Source organism: Saccharomyces kudriavzevii, assembly GCF_947243775.1.
Source record: "Saccharomyces kudriavzevii IFO 1802 strain IFO1802 genome assembly, chromosome: 4".
In the NCBI taxonomy this organism is placed as follows: Eukaryota; Fungi; Ascomycota; class Saccharomycetes; order Saccharomycetales; family Saccharomycetaceae; genus Saccharomyces; species Saccharomyces kudriavzevii.
Genome location: NC_079275.1, coordinates 949307 through 973024, shown reverse-complemented (window position 1 = coordinate 973024; position 23718 = coordinate 949307). Strand labels below are relative to the sequence as shown.

The following is a 23718-nucleotide window of genomic DNA, read 5'->3' as shown; positions in this document are numbered from 1 at the left end:
CGTTGTAATGATAACGAAGATATTTACATGCTAAACTGTTTCACTATTTACATTTGGGTTGCAGCGCGACTGCAACCAATATGCAATCAGAACCCCATTATTTTATGAATATCGTCCAAGTTTTTTGCTGCTTTTTCCTTCGCTTTGCGCATGCCAGATTCAACGACACTGTGGAGATAACTTGGCTCATTGATATATTTTTCAAACTCTGTTCTTGGGCCTCTCAACTCTTCAATTATGACTTCGGAAACAAAGTCTTTAAAATCTTTATAATTGTCGAATTGGGACACATCCTTCACGACATCTTCAATCGATTTTCTTTGGATGCCACTCACAATATTGATCAAATTCGACACACCTGGCCTTTGCACGGGGTCGTAGTAGAACCTATCTGAGATAGAATCTGTCAAGGCCTTTTTTATTTTCTTTTGTATGGTCTTGGGCTCGTCATTTAGGAAAATCGCGGAATCGTGATTTGGATCGCTCTTGGACATCTTCTTCTCCGGAGAACCTAAGCTTAAAACTTTTTTTGTTTGAGCCAACATCGTTATAGGTTTAGGAAAGAAATTTGTCTTGTACGTTTTATTGAACTTGTCGGCAAGGTGCCTTGTTAGTTCCAAGTGTTGCGACTGATCATCACCGACAGGAACGTGTGTAGATTTATAGAGCAGGATGTCCGCTGCCTGTAAGACAGGATACGAGAATAAGCCCAGCCTAACTTTCCCAACGTCGGAATCGTTAACCTGGTATTCCCCATTTCCTGATTGTTTGATGTTAGATTTTGATTTCCATTGCGTCATACGGTTGAGAAATCCCATTGAAGCAAGAGTGGAAAGCAACCAGTGCAATTCGCTGTGCTGAGGGATAGCAGATTGGTAGATGATCGAGGCCTTCTCTGGATCTACTCCAACAGCCAATATGCTTGCTACCGCCTCATGGCGAAATTTTCTGAACATTTGACCATCGGGTTTTGGAACAGTAATGGCGTGTAAGTCAGCGACACCGAATATCAATTCTTGGTGGGGTTGCTTCAACTCACATAAATCTGTCCAAACACGTGTGGCTCCCAGATAATTACCAAGGTGAAAACAACCGGTTGGCTGAATCATACTAAATACCGTAGCATGACTGGGAAGCGCTACAGAATTCAACTTATAATCTGCACGTTGCACCGTTGTTATGCATCTCTTGCTTGCTAATCTCAGAACTGCTTGCCTAATCAACATCTCGTATTGTAAAAAAGGTGGTAGGTGCTTGAAATCACGGCTGACTCGCTGTCCAGTTACTTAAAATCTAGAGACTAACAAAACTAGTCTCTGTCAGCTACATAATACCCTTTTCTGTTTTCTCGAGGCCGATATCGACATAAGAAAAACGAAAAAGTGTCTACACGTTTATTTCTTGCCATATTAATACTGCCTCCACGAAGAAAAAAATACACGACAAAAGCTTGCAATGGTTATGGAGGCGGCCACAATCGGAGAACATATTTACGATGTATATTGTAGCAAAGCTGCACTTTATCCTCTAAAAACGCCCCATCTCAAATGCCTTTGAATAGGCCATCTGGGATTTCTACTCTCAGCGGGCCGTGTTTGAAAAATCTCACATCAAGTATCGTATCATCTGCCTGACAAATTGAAATAAAACACGAAGTTTCTTGGCATCACAGGTTGAGTTTTCGCCATAACTGCATACAAATATCTAGTTGGGCATACGGCCATTTGCAAGGTAATGTTGTCTATTAATTTGATCAGGTCTTTGAAACTTTACAAGAACAAGATATGGTCTCTTGACTTTTCTCAAGGTATATTAGCTACAGGCTCAACTGATCGAAAAATCAAGCTGGTCTCTGTTAAGGATGACGATTTTACATTAATTGATGTGTTAGACGAGACCGCTCACAAGAAGGCCATCAGGTCGGTGGCATGGAGACCTCATACTTCGCTATTAGCGGCCGGATCCTTTGATTCTACTGTGTCCATCTGGGCTAGGGAAGAGTCTGCTGGCAGAACTTTTGAAATGGACTTACTGGCTATCATCGAAGGCCACGAAAATGAAGTGAAAGGTGTGGCATGGTCAAGTGACGGATATTATCTAGCAACCTGTTCTAGAGATAAGAGCGTTTGGATTTGGGAAACGGATGAAAACGGTGAAGAGTATGAATGTATTAGTGTTTTGCAAGAGCATTCGCAAGACGTTAAGCATGTTACATGGCATCCCTCTGAAGCACTACTTGCTTCAAGTTCTTATGACGATACTGTTAGGATATGGAAGGATTACGACGACGACTGGGAGTGCGTAGCTGTCTTGAACGGTCATGAAGGTACCGTATGGTCTTCTGATTTTGACAAGACCGAGGGAATGCTTCGACTCTGTAGTGGAAGTGATGATTCAACCGTGCGGGTATGGAAGTATATGGGTGATGACGAAGATGGCCAACAAGAATGGGTATGTGAGGCCATTCTTCCGGATGTACACAAAAGACAAGTGTACAGTGTTACGTGGGGTTTCAACGGCCTGATTGCTAGTGTGGGTGCGGATGGAGTACTTGCAATCTACGAAGAAATGGGGGGAGAATGGAAAGTTCTTGCTAAACATACATTATGCCACGGAGTTTATGAAATCAACGTTGTAAAATGGTTGCAATTGAATGGGAAGACTATACTTGCCACAGGCGGTGACGACGGGATCGTGAACTTCTGGTCCCTGGAAAGCTTCGGTAAAGATAGGAGCAAGAACGCAGATTAGGGAAATTACATCTAGCATGTGAGAGATGATCCTTCGGTAAGTGCTGATGAATAGCCATGATAATGACAACTTTCTCTACCAATTTACATAATAACCTCTATAACTACAACGCAGTCCTTGGATTCTATCATCTGTGACGGATGGATCTCACTATACATATCCCTCTCTTCCTTGAAGGCATGCGGTAAAAACTTAAATGAAAAAAAAAGCTACTTGTGGAAAGTTCCGTACTTAAATACTATCTTCAATAAGAAAAAAGTACGGTCAAGATTTATATTCGAGCTCGCTTTTACTCACAGCTGTATTTTCTGAGTCTGCTCTTCAGGTAGCAGAAAAATCACGCTGAAGAAACTCCCGTTCTAGTTACAAATTGGAATTTGTTGAGTGCATACTTGACAAAAGAAGGCTCATAAACTGCATTTATCCTGAAAATATTAGCAATATTTTCCTCTTAATTATTAGGATGAGTGAACCCACCAAAGAAAATGTTGCTTCGAAACGCAACTTCCGCCGTACGCAAGGGCCCCAAAATAATACCAAGCCTAATAATGACAGGACAAACTCGAGAAGAAAGCAAAAGAGAAATAACTTGTCTGGCACACCCGGCCTTAACGCTTCCAACGCTGATGATGACTCTGATGAAGAGAATGAATTATGTGTAATTTGTGCACGTCGATTGTTGTATGTTTCTTTAACACCGTGTCACCACAAAACATGTCATATCTGTGCATTCAGACAACGAGCTTTGTACGAAAAGAAAAGCTGTTTGATTTGTAGAACCGAGAATGAAAAAGTTACGTTCACTGACAATATAGATGGTGAAATTCCCGATATACAGGACTTTTACGAAAAAAATGAAAAGTATGGGATTAATTTTACTAAGGAAGTAGTCGCAACTGCAACATTAAATCTTTTGAAATTCTTTTGCCCGTTGTCAAAGGGTGAACAAGTTATTGATTTTGGTAATTTTAAGAAATACAATGAACACTTGAAAACTGAGCACAGCAAAATGATCTGTTTGATATGTGCAACCCATAAGCATGCCTTCCCTAGTGAGCTTGAAACATTCACGCAAAATCAATTGCGTAATCATCAGTCCAAGGGTAATTCAGAAGGTTTTAAAGGCCACCCTATGTGCGCCTTCTGTAGTGGAAAACGATTTTACTCTGATGACGAACTATACATTCATATGAGAAATCAGCATGAAAAGTGCCACATTTGCGATAAAATCAACCCCACCTCCCCCCAATACTTCAAAGATTATGATCAACTGTTCGATCACTTCAGACATTCGCATTACGTCTGTACCGTTCAATCTTGTTTAGACAACAAATTCGTTGTGTTCAAGGATGAGTTGGAGTTACAAGCACATATTTTGCAAGAGCATGGCAATATCTTGAAGGGCAAACCTAAGTTTTTCCAATCAGAACTTTCTACTTTTATCTCAGCACCATCTAGAGTGATTAGGGAGAGAGATGAGTACGACCTTCCATCTATGTCTTCGTTACCTGCTTCAGCATTCGGTTCTAGAACTGACGTGAGATCTGCAAGTTCTCCCGAGGAAAGTAGATTGAGACTTGTGGAAAGAGCAAAATACTATTTGGAAAACTCCAAAGAAGACTTCGATAAATTTGTCTCATATAATGAAGATTACGCAAAAGGTCATCTAAGTGCGGAAAAATTGTTAGAATCGTACAAGTTGTTATTTACAAGGCCAAATGCGGATGTATATTTGCTAATGCATAACTTGGCTGAAACGTTTCCTAAAAACTCCGCTAAATACAATAACCTGAATGCCATATATGAACAAAGAGAGCAAACTCTTGCCCGACAAACCTCATTACCTTCCTTATCTAGTGATCCTTCTCTTTCAATGTCAATAGCCAGGGGCCATTGGGGTGGAACTAATGATGGAGGCAGCGGAGGAGCATCTATTGGCGTAAGAGATATCAAAAACTTGCCAACGTTGAAGAGCCCCACGGCATCATACGATCCGTTTGCAACCACTATAAAAAAGAACACTATGAAAAACGTGAAAAGCGCTAAAAGAACCAATTCTCAGCCAGTCAGTTATCGGGCTTCCAATAATGCAGTCGCCTTTTCCCCAACGTATTTGGAGAGCAAAAAAAATTCATCTTCTACTACTTCACTGAATAATAGTAAGGATAAGTTGAAAAGTCTAAACTTGCCTCAACTGCCTCCACCAAAGCCAAAAGTGCAAATTCCAGGTTTGAATAGACCGCAGATCGCGGATCCTAAACGATGGGGTAAAAATCCAAGTATAGAAAATCTAAATGTACACGAGGATCTGAGAAATTTGAATATAGGTGGGGGAGGAAACAGGAAGAAAGGCAAGCAAAAACAATTATTGTTCCACATTGGTGTATAACGAAGGAAAGATGTTTAACTTGTATTTGATTAAAAGCATTAAAGAAAGAAACTTTAGATAAAATTTTTGATAGAGAATACCTATCTAGTTAACTAATGTAATTATACAATTGAAGTATTATTTTTTCCCACTTTTGTTTCAATTGCCAAGGTATTAACGTAATCTCTGGAAATTTATGCGCAATATCAAAGTGAGGGAAGAATTGAATAGCTCCTCTACTGTCGCAGAACCAAGATTTCTTGTGTTTGACATTGCTGTCTACATAATGGGCATTCTGGTCTCTCTTTACACCAACTCATTAAACAATTCCAACAGAATAGATGCCCACAGGGCGTGCAGCTAGGGTCTGTCATGTCCATGAGGCATAGAATACATTTCCTCGAGGATTCCGGGATGTATGGCAGCTGATTCATATCTGACAGATTTATGTGAGTCAGCTGCGATTCGTTTGGTATTCCTCCTATAGAATCATGTTCTGAACGTTCCTGTGATACAAGGATTGACTTGGTATCCGAATTACCGGTATTTTTCTTCTCCGAAATCCAAGATCCAAGCTTAGAGCTTAAAATAGGATACCACTTCATAATATTCTGAGTTAATAGAATATAACCAAGAACTCTGTACGTCCTTGATCCCTCTTTTCTAAATTTGTATTCATTTTCCGACATTATATGCTTGAAGGCATACCTCATGCCAAAGATTCTTTTAAAAACGTCGTAAAAAGCTCCTTTGAAATAAAATAGAGTCATATGCAAATCTAAGATGAAATCTAAAAGGCTCTGACAAAACCTCGTGACGCTCTCATTGTCTCCGGTTTCGTTCTCCTTTTTATCGTTCACTATTTTTTTGTATAGTTTGGAAATGAAGTATGGACACAAGGAGTAAGAGAAAACGAATACCATCATTCTTAGCCGACCTATTAGTTTGTTGCCGCTCTTACTGGTATATATCAAGTCAACATATTCTTCACCCAATGTCCTACCGCGTCTTCCTGTAGTAAAGAATAAATATAGTAACTTGGCAAAAATAGACAGTTCTCTAGGATAGGAGTTAACAAACAGTTGGTTCTTGATCAATTTGCATAATTCAGTTACCTTTAAGATAAAGAGCGTTTGAATTTGTTCATCTTTCTGATGCGCCTGCACTACACTTGGGGCATCCGCAAATGGGAATCTCAGCTGTGATAGTGGTATAGGTGCTTTATTCTTCAACTTAACGCCATTCTTCATTCTTATTGTCTTATACCTAGCAAATAACGATGGAGTACTTCTGCTTCCTTCATTTAGTGTGCAATCCACTTTAATTTTCACCTTAATTTTTCATGCAAACGGCTAATGCTTACTTCGCCCTTTTAGACGATCGCAGCAATAAAAACGATGGCGAAAACTGGCAGACTATCAGGGATAAGATAAGATGCCCATATTGACGGCTTAACCATAAGTGGTTATGCTATCTAATTATTGAATTTTCTTTTATGCAGTCCATCCTTTGCTGTTCGATCCTTAAGTAGCATTCATCATCAACATGTTTTGAACACTGCATCCGTACCTCACATTCCCGGGTGATAAAATTGGACTAATACTTTCGTACTTTTCTATTACGCCCTCATATTGAACGATCTATTTAGAAGAATTAATGTGCAAAGAATACAGCAAGTCAGAAGTGCCTATTGTTGATTTTGAGGCTGTAACAGTCTTTCAGTAGATCATATCGTTTCCATTTTGCTCCACAATAAAAAAAAAAAGCGTTTGTCCAGAGAATATACTTCATGACAAACGAGTTGGAAAGCACGCCACAGTCTTCCGCTTCAGCTGATAGAGAGCAGACTTGTGATCCCAGCAATAACGATTCTCAGGAGGATATTAGCCTCGGCGATCCTAACGATATTGCTTCATTGTCTTCATTGAAGGCCATTAGATCCGAAAGTGAGGATACCAACAGAAATGAGCAAGCGGATCATAATGATGAGGTTGAGGAGGATCCTTTGTTGACGCGGTACCATACTGCCTGCCAGAAGGGTGATCTAGCGACTGTGAAAGAAATGATACACGGCAGGTTGCTTGAGGTCAATAAGGACGGAGATACTGTCGAACACATCACTGGTTTACATTGGGCAAGTATTAATAACAGGCTTTCCGTCGTAGATTTTCTTATTTCACAGGGTGCTGATGTCAATTCAAGGGCTGGTGCTCTGCATGCTACGCCTTTGCACTGGGCTGCTAGATATGGCTATGTTTACATTGTGGATTTTTTGCTAAAGCACGGCGCTGATCCCACCCTGACCGATGACCAAGGCTTCAATCTATTACATTTATCTGTGAATAGCTCAAATATAATGTTGGTCCTCTATGTTTTGTTCAATGTTGTTAGCAAAGGCTTTTTGAATGTGGACTGTCAAGACCCAAAGGGTAGAACATCTCTTCTGTGGGCTGCTTACCAAGGAGACTCTCTGACTGTAGCAGCATTGTTGAAGTTCGGAGCCAATATAAAAATTACTGATACAGAGGGATTTACGCCACTACACTGGGGCACTGTAAAAGGCCAGCCACATGTACTAAAATACCTTATCCAAGATGGTGCTGATTTTTTTCAAAAAACAGATACCGGAAAAGACTGCTTCGCTATCGCGCAAGAGATGAATACTGTGTATTCACTTAGAGAGGCTTTAATTCATTCTGGGTTTGATAGCCACGGCTATCCGATTAAAAAACGGTTCAAGAAAAGTCAACACGCTAGGCTAGTTACATTCATAACTCCATTTTTATTTCTGGGACTCGCATTCGCTCTTTTTTCCCATGTCAACCCTTTGTTCGCTATTATTGTTATTTTTTTAATGACCTTTGCCACGAAAAAGGGTTTGAACAAGTTTGTCCTGCCGTCTTATGGGAGAATGGGTATCCACAATGTTACTTTGTTGAGGTCACCTTTGTTATCCGGTGTTTTCTTTGGAACTTTACTTTGGGTAACTATCGTTTGGTTTTTCAAAGTCATGCCTTGGACATTTGCTGATGAACCATATGCTAATATATTAATGCTGATGATACTTTTGTTCGAGTTTTACCTCTTTGGCAGGCTTGTCAATTCAGATCCAGGCTGCCTCCCAGAGGAAACCGACCATGAGAACGTGCGACAAACGATTTCTGATCTGCTTGAAATTGGCAAATTTGATACGAAAAATTTTTGCATTGAAACTTGGACAAGAAAACCTCTAAGAAGCAAATTTTCGTCCTTAAATAATGCTGTGGTTGCAAGATTTGATCACTATTGCCCCTGGATCTTTAATGACGTTGGACTTAAGAATCATAAAGCGTTTATATTTTTCATTGCGTTAATGGAAAGTGGTATCTTCACTTTTTTTGCGCTTTGCTTGGAATATTTTGACGAGCTTGAGGATGCGTATGAAGATGAATACCAGAAACAAGGCAAATGTTTCATCTTAGGCGATTCAGATCTCTGTTCGGGACTGAAGTATGATAAATTTGTCTTTTTGATCCTATCATGGGCCATGTTACAATCTATTTGGGTTGCAAGTTTGATCTTTGTTCAAGCCTTTCAAATATGTAAAGGAATGACAAACTCCGAATTCAATGTTTTGATGAAGGAAAATAAGGCTGCAGGAGCTAATGTTTTACCTTTCAATGAGAATTTTAATACCACACCAGAAGGATTTGCTCCCTCAATTGAGTTGGATGAAGACAATAATGATACCGTACTGGCTCCCGTCCCAGGCTCGACATTAAGAAAGCCACGAACTTGTTTTGGCGTTTGTTACGCGGTTACCGGTATGGATCAGTGGTTTGCGGTTATAAAGGAAACCATTGGTATTAAAGATGGTAGCGGACATAACGTATATTCAATCACATCAAAAATACCAACAAACTACGGCTGGAAAAGAAATCTCAAGGATTTTTGGCTCACAAGTGACGTTAACGCGCCTTTGTGGAGAAGAATTCTGTATTCTCCTACAGGTTCTAAGGCTTTGCTTAACGGGATAGAAGTCGATTATTTTAAGCTTTACAAATTTACAAATAAGGACGTAGAGCAAGTAAGTGATATGGTTTGAGTCTTTTCAGTTTTCCTTAATGAGAATTTGTATACTTCAAATTTGTACGCGCATTTGAAAGTATAAAACAAGCTTCCCTTACCTAATTCCAGTGCATTTTATAAATAGCAGGCAGAATCAAGGGTTATTAGAAAGTTTATGAATAAATAAAGAAGCATAAGAAAAACGAGAAAAAATAGCATCATTTTTAATCCTTACATATATCTCTGTTTAGAATTACTGGAAGCCGCCTTCGTTTTGTTTTGATTTCACTTTCCTTTGTGGCCTACATATTCTCTAACGCGTTCCGTGACGCGTCAGAGAATAATAGCTTCACAAAGGGGGCTATGTGGCTTTTTCTGAGTTTGTGTAAATTTTTAAAAGAGCGATGTCATTTATGGCCATATAGATTGGAGAAGGTTTTGTTATTATCCAAGTGAGTGAACATGAGAGAATAATCATCACGAATAGGCAAAACAAACGTGTTATTAGATAGAAATGGGAATACCTGGCTTGCTGCCTCATTTAAAAACAATTCAAAAGCAGGTGAACCTGAAAAAATATATGCATCAAACATTAGCTGTTGATGGCTATGCTTGGCTACATAGAGCGTCTTGCGCGTGTGCCTTCGACCTAGTAATGAACAGGCCAACAAACAAATACTTGCAATTTTTCATTAAAAAGATACAGCAGTTAAAACGGCTTAACATCGAACCATATATAGTTTTCGATGGCGATTCACTTTTGGTGAAGAGCCACACAGAAGCTCGAAGGAAAAGGAAAAGGTTAGAAAACGAAGTCATTGCAAAGAAATTGTGGTCTGCGGGTGACAAATTTAATGCAATGGAATACTTCCAAAAAAGTGTTGATGTCACACCTGAGATGGCCAAATGCATTATAGACTATTGCCAGACACATTCGATTCCATATGTCGTGGCACCATTCGAAGCAGATCCGCAGATGGTTTACTTGGAAAAAATGGGTCTTATACAGGGTATTATATCAGAGGATTCGGATTTGTTAGTATTTGGCTGTAAAACCCTTATAACGAAGTTAAATGACCATGGAGAAGCTTTAGAAATTTCAAGAAACAACTTTTCAGCCTTACCTGAGAACTTTCCTCTAGGGAAGCTAAGTGAGCAACAATTTCGTAATTTGGTTTGCCTAGCGGGCTGTGATTACACAAGTGGCATTTGGAAGGTAGGTCTAACCACTGCCATGAAAATTGTAAAACAGTATTCCGCAATGGCAGATATACTAACACAAATAGAGCGGACAGAAAAGTTTCGGCTCAGTAAAACCTTTAAACAAGAAGTAGAATTCGCAAATTATACATTTCTATATCAAAGGGTGTTTTGCCCTTCGTCAAATAAGATAACAACGTTGAACTGTATTCCTCAGTCACTCATAAACTCCCAGGCTGAAAGAATAAAAATTATGGAGTGCATTGGTTCTGTTGTTGAAAAAGGATCGGGCGTACGAAAAGATATTATTGACGTTAAAGATATTGATCACAAAATTCACGAAAGAATAGCAAAGGGTGAATTGGACCCAATTGACATAACTTCCGAACTTCTTAATAGGGAAAAGAAATTAAGAGCAAGAAGGCCGTTCAAAGCAAGTTTACCTGTAGATGCATCAAATTCACTCTATATTGAACACAGGCCTCCTCCTGTGGAAGGCGAACGTATAATGTGCAAGAGAGAAAGTTCATTCAAGAATAAAAGTGCTTCTTCCATTTATTTGAGCCCATCGACGAAAATTCCTCACACTGTGCCTTGGACGGCTTAAATCGATGCATATGCGTACCCGCGCATGATGTCATAAAATAATTCTGAATTTAGTCTACTGTGCTCTGTAAGAGCTAAACTTGAATGTATTGATTTTTTCAAAATGGGAATCCGTACCGCATCCATTCAACAATTCCACGAACTAAAAAACTATAAAACCTCAAACGAATAGATATAAATGTATACATAATGTTGTAAACTCCATTAAAAAGCAGATCATTTCCACTTAAAATCATCTTGCGCACGAATAAACTAAAAACGAAACAAACTAAACCACGCAATATCCCATATAGCTTGAGAAATCTGAAAACGATAAGCAAAAAACAGCTAAGGCCAGATTAAAGAGAAATTGACCGTTAAAATGATACCATTACTTCCGTTTTCGATTTTTTCGATGACGTGAAACTTCTCGTCCCGAGTGGAAGCAACATAATATGCGTCGCCCTCTTTTTTGAGTAGAATGTCACCAGAGTGCTCTGAATTGTCTCCCCTGTTTTCTGTGAAGTCAATACTCTGCAGCAGCGTACAACCTGGACTTATTCTTTCGTAGGAATTTTTATCATCGTTGTATGCTACGATATGTGACCTCACAAATTTGGAAATATTCTCTTGAATTGCGGAATCAAGCTCCTTTTCCGTCGCACCCTCCCTTTCAAGCTGTTCAATGTTATTCGGAAATTGCCATGGTTTCGAAGTAAGTCCAGAAACAGCCCTGTCCGTCGGTGCAATGATAATCAAGTCTTCATTAGGATCACTGATTTTTTTATAGGTTTCCACATCGTTTCGAACATAGCCTGCAAAAATTTGAACATCTTTCACTAATGACAGCTTTGATTCTAGAGATAAAGGAAATAATTCTGCTGAAAATTCCTGCTGCCTTCTTTGTTGTGTTCCGAAGACGTTATCCAACTTTATCGATGGTCTTGAAGAATCACGTACCCGCATATATCCTAATTCATCAGAATTTGATTGAATATCATAATCCCTGGGAGGAAATTCTTCGGGAGCTATACGTTTATGCAATTTGCCGTTTGAATCTTTGTAAGCAATTAGGCTAACAACGTTCTTACCTTTCACTAAAGTAGGCTGCACTGCCCATATTAAACAAGAATAAAGCAGTATGCTAACAGGTAGGTTAAACATTGTGATGGTATATCTTTTTGTCCTGAAGAATAGCTGATACGATTGGAGGGGGCCTGGCATCCAGTTTTTTTGTAGATTGACCTGATGGGCGGGGTGTGACAAATGAAACGTAATCAATCGCTAATAACGGTAAAAAAAAAAACGGTATGTAAGATATAACTTTTGAGCGGTACATGCAGCAAAGCTCAAAATAGTAAATAGTCTCACACTCTCTTGGCGAAACCAATATATTGATGCCCAAAATCTAAAAAAGAATATAAATGCGCAAGCCCGGAATCGAACCGGGGGCCCAACGATGGCAACGTTGGATTTTACCACTAAACCACTTGCGCCTAAGTTTATTGCTGTTTTCCCTTTATGATGGTGAGATGATAATAATTGAAAACGGAGTTGCGACGGAAACAATTACCTAAGAGAAATCACTAACTATATCTGAATGAAACTAGGATCCACAACCATAAGTTGTCGATGGCAAGCAACATATATGAATAGTAGTTTCTCGGGAAACATAGAAACATAATGTTGGAGTAAGTTCAACATTATTCACATAACTAGTCCTTGTTTCAGGATGAAGAATGTTGAAATGACGTTCTATTGATGGGTGCACTTGGAGTCAAAGATCCATTAGTTGAACATCAACTTGGAATTTATATATAAATGATATGAGTCGTTACATTGAACTTATAGTAAATTCCCTAGGTTATTGTTATGTTGAACATACTTAATATGTCCAATCGGCGTGTGTTTTATATACCTCTCTTATATAAGTATAAGAAAGATTTCTGCTTTTATTCTTAATTAATACTACTAATTATCAACAAAATACATAGAAATGAGACAACAAGAATTAGTTTAGATCTGAGGTTCCTCTAATATTTTGAAAAGCAAGTTTGTCACGTGACAGTTGGTTTTTCATCTTAAATATGGATATGTCAATATAACTATGGTACACCTAAACTGTTGGACTACGAATATACACTTATTCATATAAACTGGAGTAGGTGATGACGGACATTCTTTAACATGATACTAATCATGTTGGGGTAAGTGAATGGAAACATTCTTATGACGATACCAACTATACTGGAGTAGGTAAATTTTAATAATAGAATTTACCGCAATAAGAAGATAAAGATCTATTAGTTGACCAGAACTTAATATATAAGAAGATGAGTTATAACCAAAAACTTATCATCAATGTTCCGAATTATGTATGAACCATTGGGTCTCATATAACCAATCAGCGTGTGTTTTATATACCACTCTTATATGAATTAAGAAAGAACGACTTATTCTTAATTATTACAACTTACTAAATCATTAATTATCTACATAAATCCCTCGACTGAAATATCCATCAAGCACAGCAAAAACTGCTTGAACAAGAATCAACTGTCGTTCTTCGATTACTGGTATAACAGATTGGGATTTGTTGGAACAATATTCAACTATCCATCAATTACTAGTACAGCTGATTAATACATTCAATCACGTAACTAGAAGATTATCATATACAGTGTTAAGAAGAAGAAGAAAATTATTAGACCAGTGAAATAAGATTTAAACTGCGGCGACATATAAGATAGAGGGAAACATGGGTAGAAGAATACGTAGAATTGTTGATTCCCCATGCGCGGATCCCTAAATCCGTGAGAACAACTTCCAGTATGTTCTATATACTTAATACTACTGCCCTTATAAAAAAATGGAAACAACATTTACCACAAGATTCACAAGATTCACAACCATATCAGGTAGATTTGTATATCCAAAAGGATCTGCGGTTTCACTCTCTATTTTGATCTAGACAAGCAATGGTTGACGACCATGGCTACATTGCGTAACGTGTGCGTTCATTTTTGAAACATCACAAGATCAAAAATGGCTAAGAATGGGTCTCTTCATTCCAGTTGCGGACATTGTTCGAGAAAAGAAGTCCCGCGAAAAAGAAATGAGTAAACAATAAAATGAAAAACAAGAGGACCCTCGACAATACGTATTGATATATATGAAATAAAATTTTTCCCCTCGTCCATTACTTGTACTTAATGTATTCTTCAAGGATACTCGGTTTCAAGTCGTAAATCATTTTGGGCGTCCAAATATGCTTCTGAATTGGTGCTGTTTTTTAGCATTTCTACTTTCATGCTTAGGTAAATTCACCGAAGGCCTGAACGCTTTAGAGAATGCAGGACCATTATCGCCATTGAAACCAAATGTTTTACAAGACAAATTTGCGTCTTACTATGTGAACAATACAATTAGTGTAAAAGGTATTACAATTGGTGGCTGGTTGGTTACAGAGCCTTACATCACGCCATCATTATACCGTAATGCTACATTACTGGCAAAACAACAAAACTCTTCCGACAACGTCTCCATTATTGACGAATTCACTCTTTGCAAAACTTTAGGCAATGATGCCTCTTTAACATTATTAGACAATCATTTCAAGACCTGGATTACTGAGGATGATTTTGAACAAATTCAAGCCGATGGTTTTAATTTAGTGAGGATTCCTATTGGGTATTGGGCATGGAAACAGAATACTTCTGAAAGCTTGTACATAGATAACATAACCTACAATGATCCATACGTAAGTGATGGATTACAGTTGAAATATTTGAATCAAGCTCTCGATTGGGCACAAAAATATGAGTTAAATGTTTGGATAGACTTACATGGCGTTCCTGGATCACAAAATGGGTTCGATAACTCTGGTGAAAGAATGCTTTATGGTGATCTCGGTTGGTTAAGATTAAATGATACTAAAAAGCTGACCCTGGCAGTTTGGAATAAAATGTTCCAAACTTTCTTAAATAGAGGTGACAAAAGTCCCGTGGTGGGCCTTGAAATCGTAAACGAGCCACTCGGTGGTAAAATCAACGTGTCAGATATAACTGATATGTACTATGAAGCCTTCGACCAATTCAAAGAACACCAGGATTTGAGCGACAACACAACATTTGTTATCCATGATGCTTTCCAGGGCATCGGTCACTGGAATTTGGAATTGAATCCAAATTACCAAAACGTTACGGATTACTACTTTAATTTGACCCGTGCAAATTATAGCTCCCAAGATATTTTGGTTGACCATCATCATTACGAAGTCTTCACTGATGCGCAATTGGCCGAAACTCAATTTTCACGCATTGAAAACATTATAAACTACGGAAATTCCATTTATAAGGAACTTTCTTATCACCCCGCAGTGATCGGAGAATGGTCAGGTGCCATTACGGATTGTGCAACCTGGCTGAATGGAGTAGGAGTGGGCGCACGATACGATGGCTCATATTACAACACAACGCTGTTTACTACTGGCGATAAACCAATTGGTAAATGTACCTCCCAAAACCCCTTAAGTTATTGGACACAAGATTACCGTAACCGTGTGAGACAATTCATAGAAGCACAATTAGCTACTTATTCGGCAAAAACAACAGGATGGATTTTCTGGAATTGGAAGACCGAAGATGCTATAGAATGGGATTATTTGAAGTTGAAAGAGGCCGGCCTTTTCCCTTCCCCCTTCAATAACTATGAATACTTCAAGACGGATGGTTCCATTGATGAAGAGTTTTCATCCTCATTGTCTACACAAGCATTCCCAAGGACCGCAACGTCCGCTTTCTCCTCTGCTACGAGCACTTCCATGAAGAGTAAGAACTTTGCAAGCTCGAATAAACTAAAAGCGTCACAAATGTTATCAATTGATAGCATGAGTTCAATATGGAAAATGGGTATGTGCGCGTTCGTCATCACAGTTTTTTCTTTTTGCATGTTACTCTAAAGTTAAATTAAATAGGACATGTACGGTGACGGCACCAATTACATTCATTACGGATCTTAAAAAAGTAAATATATATGAATAAAGGGATATATCAAAACTCAATAAGAGTTATAGAAAACACCTGTGTAAAAGTATCAATCCCGTATAAAAAGACAATTGTCAGGATTCTGAGTTTTGAAAACTAAGGCCATATTTGTGCTGCGGCTCTTTTTTTAGCCTTGTGGAAGAGGTTCAAAAAGATTAGAAACGAAGCCAAGTTAGCAATTTCCGCCCAACATGAGCTCAAGTTCATACAGAGATTCATATTTTCAATACCGCCATCTGTTAGCGCTACATCACATATTATATGCGGAATGGAACCAGGACATACTAGCACTTCCAGACGAAGTTGGAAATGCTGGGATGACCATGGAAGATAATGCCCGCACCGAAGCGGCAGATGGCAGAGGCACCCAGGATGCGGAAAGAAACTCTAACGTACGTGAGGGTAGCCAAAGCAAAACGTTGATAACAAGCGAACAAAATAGCAACCGTTACTGGAACTCTTTTCATGATGAAGATGACTGGAATCTGTTTAATGGGATGGAACTGGAAAGTAACGGAGTGGTGACATTTTCCGGACGTGCATTCGACCATTCAGTAAACGGAGAAGCCAATTCCGGGAACGACAGTGTTAATGAGCCAAGAAAAGAAACGATAACTGGCTCCATTTTCGATAGGCGCATCACAGAGATGGCGTACGCAAGAAATAACGGTTGGCACGAGCTCGCTCTAACTCGATCACGATGATGAAAACGTGACGTATTTCTCGATCATTACTCTAAAAGCTGTGGTGTATGAGTTTTTTGCACAGCCGTGATATCATAGCTATTGTGTGAGAAATTTTTTTCTCAAAAAGTGGTGGCGCGAAACGCACGGGACTAAATAGCACCCCCCCAGAACAGCTGGTGGAAGAGATTGGTAATAAAAAAAACTGTACCCTGTACTGCCTTGCTTTCTTGTCGGGAAGGCATTTTTTTCTTGGTTTCTTTTCAGTGCAACCTTTTTGGCCGCTTTGGTTAAGATTCGGCTGGTTTTTGGGCGGGGGGGGTACGCGTATATGTGGGCTGATCTATAGTATCTTTTACATTTTCCGTACTTCAATTAGGTTAAAGTTATTCGCTGCTTGCTGCATCTGCGGAATTTTAAAAGCGGATTTTGGAGAGCCGAATCATTTCGTTTTTTGTAGCCAATTAATGCCCCTTTGCATTATGCCGAAGGGTAGAAACTTTGTTCAAGATTACGCTTTTCTTGTAATTTTAAATATGGCCTTGCGCTCAGTTTTACTGCAAGCGGGTAAAACTTTTTGAATCGTTTGCAGGCAAATGTAAATTATTATTTTGTAATGATTTCTGAGACTCTTTGATTTCATTCTGTCATACTTCTTACTGCATTTGAAACGCTAATTAAGTATTCTTGGCCCTGCTTCTTTTTCCTTTTTGATTTCTTTTTCATTCTCTACCTTTTCAGTTTTTACAAAGCTTCTCTCTCTTTGTTTACTTTGTTTTACGGTTTTATCAAGCCCTCAGGTATCGATAGCAGGCCACTTTTCGGAAGCAATGCAAGCTGTGAGACCGGGAAGACTAATACAGAAAGGACATTAAACACAGATCTTCCGTGAAACTTAAACACTGAGTTTTTTGCCCATCAACCGTGAATCATTAACATATACGTTTATTGTTTCCAACAAATCGCAGCATAAATAAAAGTACTGGAGAACAGATGCAAAACCCTCCGTTGATTCGTCCTGATATGTATAATCAAGGAAATAGCTCGATGACTGCATACAGCACGTCTGAGAAAAGTGTAAATGAACATCCTTCCCCACGAATCGTACAATCCGATACATCTCAAAAATTACCTTATAAAATAAATCCCAGCATTAATAATAATGATATCGACGGCTCTGTTACCAACAACCCCATCCAACCCCCGCTGCCAAACCTACTGCATTTATCTGGACCGCCAGACTATAGATCTATGTATCAAAACCCCGTGCATCCATCTTACATTATTCCTCCACATTCAAATGAAAGAAAACAATCAGCTTCTTATAACAGACCCCCAAATACTCATATAGGTATGCAACCTTCCGTGGTATTCCCCCCTAGAAGTTATTCCGTATCCTACCCTCCTCATCAAGTAAATCCTCCCTTATCAAACGGACTTCCGAACCAAAATATGACTTTGAATAAGGAATATGCCGTGGAGGAACAACCGTCGACCTTGTCGTCACGCAATACCAGTATTACTGCTGTACCTCTTCATTTTCAGAACAGTGCTACCAGCGTTAAAAATTCAGCTGATAGTAATAACGTAAGCGAACCCCCCGTAGAGAGGAATATACAACAGGTAGGTGGTTCAGGGAAGGCGTTGAGAAATACAAGAAGAGCTGCCCAAAACAGAACCGCTCAGAAGGCGTTTAGACAAAGGAAAGAAAAATATATCAAAAATTTAGAACAAAAATCAAAAATATTCGATGATTTACTAGCAGAAAATAACTACTTCAAATCACTGAATGATTCACTGAGAAATGACAATAATATTCTGATAGCTCAGCAAGAAGCTATAAGAAATGCAATAACCATGCTAAGAGGTGAGTATGACGCTTTATGTAACGAAAACAATATGCTGAAGAACGAAAATAACATTATAAAAAATGAGCATAATATGTCAAGAAATGAAAATGAAAATTTGAAGCTTGAAAATAAGCGTTTTCATGCTGAATACATACGAATGATTGAGGACATTGAGAGCACGAGAAGGAGAGAACAGGAGCAACGAAATGAAAGAGAGCAACTAATCAAAAAAATTAGATCTTTAGAGGAAATAGTTAGAAATCAATCTGGTGATGCTACGTGACAATAAGTAGAGAGCGAAGATTGACTTTTATCGTGTTGGATAACCATTTTTCGTTTTAGTCTTTACAGTGCATAAAGTGTACCACACTTCATAATTTCATCAGGTAAGTCTAATAGAAACTGTGCTGAGGTGTATTTTGACATAATATTTTATTTTCCAGAATATTCCAGAATTCTCTTCTCATATGCTGACATCTTTTCATAGGGATGCACGGATGCTTCCAAGGCAACCCCTGTGATTCAATTGCATGTTAGCTCATCGAACCCCCTAGTAACACTAATTCCATATATATAGGCATGCATTGGTAAGCATGAGATATTTAACTTTATTATTTTTGCTAAAAACTTGAGACCGAGCACTTGAACCTTTTATAACGCATAAACATGTTAAGACAGGTGAAACAAGCACCAATACAAAAATTTTTGCAGAGAACGCAGCAAATAAAACGAAGCACCCCTCGAATATACACTTCTCTGCAACTCAAAAGAACTATCTGCAGTTCGAATGGAAGACCTCAGATAGCAAATAGGTCTCCTCTAGAACTGAAAACTGCACTGAATAATACAGTTATCTCGGCCTTTGCACTAAAAAATTTACCAAATGTATCCAATTTCAAGAGAACATATGTCCAGATGAGAATGGATCCAAATCAACAACCAGAAAAGCCAGCTTTAGAGCAATACGGCACAAATTTAACAAAGTTAGCACGAGACGGTAAACTGGACCCCGTCATTGGTAGAGATGAAGAAATCGCAAGAGCTATTCAAATTTTATCGAGAAGGACAAAGAATAATCCATGCTTGATCGGTCGAGCAGGTGTTGGTAAAACTGCTCTAATTGATGGGTTGGCTCAAAGAATCGTTGCTGGGGAGGTACCTGATTCATTAAAAGATAAAGATCTAGTGACTTTAGATTTGGGATCTTTGATTGCTGGTGCTAAGTACAGAGGTGAGTTTGAGGAACGTTTAAAGAAGGTATTAGAAGAAATTGACAAGGCCAATGGTAAAGTAATTGTTTTCATTGATGAAGTTCACATGCTACTTGGCTTGGGTAAAACTGATGGTAGTATGGACGCCTCTAACATATTGAAACCAAAATTAGCGCGCGGGTTACGTTGTATTTCCGCAACTACTCTAGATGAATTCAAAATCATTGAAAAAGATCCGGCTTTGTCTAGAAGATTTCAGCCCATTTTACTGAATGAACCGAGTGTCTCAGATACAATATCTATCCTAAGAGGATTAAAGGAAAGATATGAAGTCCACCACGGTGTTAGAATCACAGATACTGCATTAGTCTCTGCTGCAGTTCTTTCAAATCGTTATATAACAGACAGATTTTTACCTGATAAAGCCATTGACCTAGTCGATGAAGCCTGTGCTGTACTACGTCTACAACATGAATCCAAGCCAGATGAAATACAGAAATTGGATCGTGCTATAATGAAGATTCAAATAGAGTTAGAATCATTAAAAAAAGAAACTGATCCGCTATCAGTTGAAAGGAGAGAAGCGCTGGAAAAGGATCTAGATACGAAAAATGACGAACTAAGTAGATTAACTAAAGTATGGGATGCCGAAAGGGCGGAAATTGAATCCATCAAAAACGCCAAGGCAAATTTGGAACAGGCAAGAATTGAATTAGAAAAATGCCAAAGGGAAGGTGATTATACTAAGGCGTCTGAGTTGCGCTATGCCAGAATCCCTGATCTAGAGGAAAAAGTCGCCTTGAGCAAAAAGAGTAAGGATGGAGATAAAGTAAATCTACTGCATGATTCAGTTTCTTCAGACGACATTTCTAAAGTTGTTGCCAAAATGACTGGTATTCCTACAGAAACTGTGATGAAGGGCGACAAAGACCGTTTATTGTACATGGAAAATTCATTGAAAGAGAGAGTCGTTGGTCAAGATGAGGCCATTGCTGCTATCTCTGATGCTGTACGTCTACAAAGGGCTGGTTTAACTAGTGAAAAGAGACCAATTGCTAGCTTTATGTTTTTGGGTCCTACCGGTACTGGTAAAACTGAATTAACCAAAGCTTTGGCTGAATTTCTATTTGATGATGAATCTAATGTGATTCGTTTTGATATGTCAGAATTTCAGGAGAAACACACCGTTTCCCGTTTGATCGGTGCTCCTCCGGGCTATGTCTTAAGCGAGTCTGGTGGCCAATTAACCGAAGCTGTTAGAAGGAAACCATATGCAGTGATTTTATTTGACGAATTCGAAAAAGCCCATCCTGATGTCTCTAAACTGTTGTTGCAAGTGTTGGACGAAGGTAAACTGACCGATTCCTTAGGTCATCATGTCGATTTCCGTAACACAATCATTGTGATGACCTCAAACATTGGACAGGATATTCTATTAAACGACACAAAGCTGGGTGATGATGGTAAGATTGATGTCGCAACAAAGAACAAAGTTATTGAAGCAATGAAGAGATCGTATCCGCCAGAATTCATTAATCGTATTGATGATATTCTAGTCTTTAATAGATTATCCAAGAAAGTCCTAAGATCAATTGTTGATATTAGAATTGAAGAAATCCAGGACCGTTTGGCCGAAAAGAGGATGATGATTGATTTAACTGATGAAGCAAAAAACTGGTTAACAGACAAAGGTTATGATCCACTATATGGTGCGAGACCATTGAACAGATTAATTCATAGACAGATCCTGAATTCAATGGCGACCTTCTTATTGAAAGGTCAAATCAGGAATGGTGAGACAGTTAAAGTTGTAGTAAAAGGCGGCAAACTTATTGTGCTGCCAAACCACGAAGAAGGTGAAGTGATTGAAGAGGAGGCTGAAAAATAGACTATCTGGGCGGCTATTAGAACTGCTAATAACGCCGATAATAATACATACAATAAACATACACGATAATTTTTCTAAATAGAGAAATGAAATAAAAGACTTCTGATATAAATAAAAAAAGTAAATAAATGTTCAAGTCCATTTTAACGTATACATGCAATACAAGCGCAGGAAGCAACTTGTATTGACGCGATGAAGCATCACGTTTGGAGAGTTTTCATGCTGCGGGTAACATTTATGTGCGCCAGGTGTGTATTCATCGAGAATGAAAATTTCCATACATGTAAAGGCTTGGTTTGCCTATATCAACCATAATTAATATGCCGACCACAAATCGCTTCGAATATGGATTATTTTGCAAGAAATACTGAGATTTTCGTTGATTGGTTGGAAAAAATCGCCAAAATAAAGGTATCCCCAAAGATTAAGATCAAAGATCTACGTTCCAGTAATCAAGGCCGTGCTGTAGTTGCCATTCAAAAGCTTAAGAAGGATGAAACGTTGTTTGAGGTACCACGGAGTTCAATATTGAATGTAGCTACATCTAAGCTGATAAGAGATCATCCTTGTCTCAAGGAGAAGTTTTTGAATGAAATCGGATCATGGGAAGGATTAATCGTGTGCATACTTTATGAGATGGAAGTTTTGAAAGAAAAAAGTCAATGGGCACCTTACTTCAAGGTTTGGAATAAGCCAAAAGATATGAACACATTGATGTTTTGGGATAATGAAGAACTGGAATTTCTGCAACCATCCCTTGTCCTTGAGAGAATCGGGGAAAATGAAGCCAAAGAAATGCACGAGAACATTGTCAAATTGGTCAAACAAATTGGCGGGGAATTTGCAAAAGCAGCTGTGCATTTTGGCTTTGATGAATTTGTCTACATTGCAAGTATCATTTTGAGCTATTCTTTTGATGTGGAAATACAGGATAGGAATACAAATAGGACTGAAGAAGATGATAGCGATGACGAAGAAACGAAGGGTGAGTGTTACTTAAAATCAATGATTCCACTTGCTGATACATTGAATGCTGATACTAGAAAATGGAATGCTAATCTGACGTATGATTCTGGTTCCTTGAAGATGATTGCGGTAAGGGATATTGAGGAGAATGAACAAGTGTACAATATATATGGAGAACATCCAAATTCCGAAATATTAAGAAGATATGGGTATGTTGAGTGGGATGGCTCCAAATATGATTTCGGAGAGGTCTTGCTAGAAAATATTGTTGAAACATTGAGAGAGACTTTTAATGTTGGTAAGGAATTTTTGCAAAATTGTATGGACATTTTACGCGATAACATTACTATCCAAGAATTATTAGAGGGTGAAGATATAGTATTGAACTCATACGATTGTTATCTCAATGGTGAGTTGCTACCTCAATCAATAGTTTTGGTTCAAATTTTGACAATACTTTGTCAAATTCCAGATTTATGCTTATTGGACAAGAAAAAACTAGAAAGACAAGTCGAAAGAGCCGTAAAGAAGTGTTTGCAACTGATCGAAGGAGGTCGTGCCACTGACAACTGTAGTGTCACTTGGCAACTTTGCATTAGGAACCGTCTAGCAGATTACTCCTTACAGAAAAGTGACGCCTTGAAAAAATCATCAGAAGAAGAAGATTCGTTAGCAAAAGGAAAATTGAGAAAAGTAATGGCTCAAAGAGTTCTGCAAAGCGAAATAGAATCACTGTGGGCATGCGACGAAACTATCAGTAGAGACTACCAGATTATACCCGACCAAAAGTTGCTAACCAACGTATTGAAGAGGAAATTGACAAGAGATGAAGAAAACTCTATTAAACGTCTTTGTTTGCCAAAGTGACAGTTGTCCAATCCGCGTCTTCCAAAGCAACAATTAGTAATGCTACAAATTGGCCAGAGTTAGCCGCGCAAGCTTGGCGGGGTCTCCCTTATTCAAAAAAGGGACGGCTTTAATAGGTATAAACTCCGAAATCCCCGCAAGTGTCAAAATTGGAGAAACAAGCATTTACTGTCGTCGGCTATATAAAGAGACCTGAGTAATGTTACTGATCTTCCTCAAAACAAACTTTTTAATTACACTATAATTTTCATATTTTA

The 23718-nt window shown here is 38.6% G+C and overlaps 12 protein-coding genes and 1 non-coding gene across 13 annotated transcripts; 9 read left to right on the top strand and 4 right to left on the bottom strand.

Annotated features, from left to right (window-relative positions):
* Positions 1-86: 86 nt before the first annotated feature.
* Positions 87-1226, bottom strand: MSW1 (tryptophan--tRNA ligase MSW1; the record flags this gene model as incomplete). Its single annotated transcript, XM_056227044.1, has 1 exon — positions 87-1226. The coding sequence occupies one exon, from the start codon at positions 1224-1226 to the stop codon at positions 87-89; it is 1140 nt and encodes a 379-aa protein (XP_056086905.1).
* A 508-nt stretch (positions 1227-1734) lies between these two features.
* CIA1 (iron-sulfur cluster assembly protein CIA1) lies at positions 1735-2751 on the top strand (the record flags this gene model as incomplete). The annotated part of the gene is made up of 1 exon (XM_056227043.1): positions 1735-2751. The coding sequence occupies one exon, from the start codon at positions 1735-1737 to the stop codon at positions 2749-2751; it is 1017 nt and encodes a 338-aa protein (XP_056086904.1).
* Positions 2752-3214: 463 nt separating this feature from the next.
* HEL2 (E3 ubiquitin-protein ligase HEL2) lies at positions 3215-5140 on the top strand (the record flags this gene model as incomplete). The annotated part of the gene is made up of 1 exon (XM_056227042.1): positions 3215-5140. The coding sequence occupies one exon, from the start codon at positions 3215-3217 to the stop codon at positions 5138-5140; it is 1926 nt and encodes a 641-aa protein (XP_056086903.1).
* A 215-nt stretch (positions 5141-5355) lies between these two features.
* PEX10 (ubiquitin-protein ligase peroxin 10) lies at positions 5356-6369 on the bottom strand (the record flags this gene model as incomplete). Its single annotated transcript, XM_056227041.1, has 1 exon — positions 5356-6369. One exon carries the CDS (start codon positions 6367-6369, stop codon positions 5356-5358), a length of 1014 nt encoding a protein of 337 aa, XP_056086902.1.
* Positions 6370-6908: 539 nt separating this feature from the next.
* Positions 6909-9203, top strand: AKR1 (palmitoyltransferase AKR1; the record flags this gene model as incomplete). The annotated part of the gene is made up of 1 exon (XM_056227040.1): positions 6909-9203. One exon carries the CDS (start codon positions 6909-6911, stop codon positions 9201-9203), a length of 2295 nt encoding a protein of 764 aa, XP_056086901.1.
* Positions 9204-9680: 477 nt separating this feature from the next.
* DIN7 (exodeoxyribonuclease DIN7) lies at positions 9681-10973 on the top strand (the record flags this gene model as incomplete). The annotated part of the gene is made up of 1 exon (XM_056227039.1): positions 9681-10973. One exon carries the CDS (start codon positions 9681-9683, stop codon positions 10971-10973), a length of 1293 nt encoding a protein of 430 aa, XP_056086900.1.
* Positions 10974-11299: 326 nt separating this feature from the next.
* SKDI04G4760 (uncharacterized protein) lies at positions 11300-12175 on the bottom strand (the record flags this gene model as incomplete). The annotated part of the gene is made up of 1 exon (XM_056227038.1): positions 11300-12175. One exon carries the CDS (start codon positions 12173-12175, stop codon positions 11300-11302), a length of 876 nt encoding a protein of 291 aa, XP_056086899.1.
* A 201-nt stretch (positions 12176-12376) lies between these two features.
* Skdi_4.trna16G lies at positions 12377-12447 on the bottom strand. Its single transcript has one exon. It is a non-coding gene; the product is annotated as a tRNA-Gly (tRNA).
* A 1772-nt stretch (positions 12448-14219) lies between these two features.
* On the top strand, positions 14220-15911 carry EXG2 (glucan exo-1,3-beta-glucosidase; the record flags this gene model as incomplete). The annotated part of the gene is made up of 1 exon (XM_056227036.1): positions 14220-15911. The coding sequence occupies one exon, from the start codon at positions 14220-14222 to the stop codon at positions 15909-15911; it is 1692 nt and encodes a 563-aa protein (XP_056086898.1).
* Positions 15912-16187: 276 nt separating this feature from the next.
* Positions 16188-16700, top strand: SWM1 (Swm1p; the record flags this gene model as incomplete). Its single annotated transcript, XM_056227035.1, has 1 exon — positions 16188-16700. The coding sequence occupies one exon, from the start codon at positions 16188-16190 to the stop codon at positions 16698-16700; it is 513 nt and encodes a 170-aa protein (XP_056086897.1).
* Positions 16701-17672: 972 nt separating this feature from the next.
* On the top strand, positions 17673-18812 carry YAP6 (Yap6p; the record flags this gene model as incomplete). The annotated part of the gene is made up of 1 exon (XM_056227034.1): positions 17673-18812. One exon carries the CDS (start codon positions 17673-17675, stop codon positions 18810-18812), a length of 1140 nt encoding a protein of 379 aa, XP_056086896.1.
* Positions 18813-19195: 383 nt separating this feature from the next.
* HSP78 (chaperone ATPase HSP78) lies at positions 19196-21628 on the top strand (the record flags this gene model as incomplete). Its single annotated transcript, XM_056227033.1, has 1 exon — positions 19196-21628. One exon carries the CDS (start codon positions 19196-19198, stop codon positions 21626-21628), a length of 2433 nt encoding a protein of 810 aa, XP_056086895.1.
* A 345-nt stretch (positions 21629-21973) lies between these two features.
* Positions 21974-23461, top strand: RKM4 (ribosomal lysine N-methyltransferase; the record flags this gene model as incomplete). Its single annotated transcript, XM_056227032.1, has 1 exon — positions 21974-23461. The coding sequence occupies one exon, from the start codon at positions 21974-21976 to the stop codon at positions 23459-23461; it is 1488 nt and encodes a 495-aa protein (XP_056086894.1).
* Positions 23462-23718: the final 257 nt, after the last annotated feature.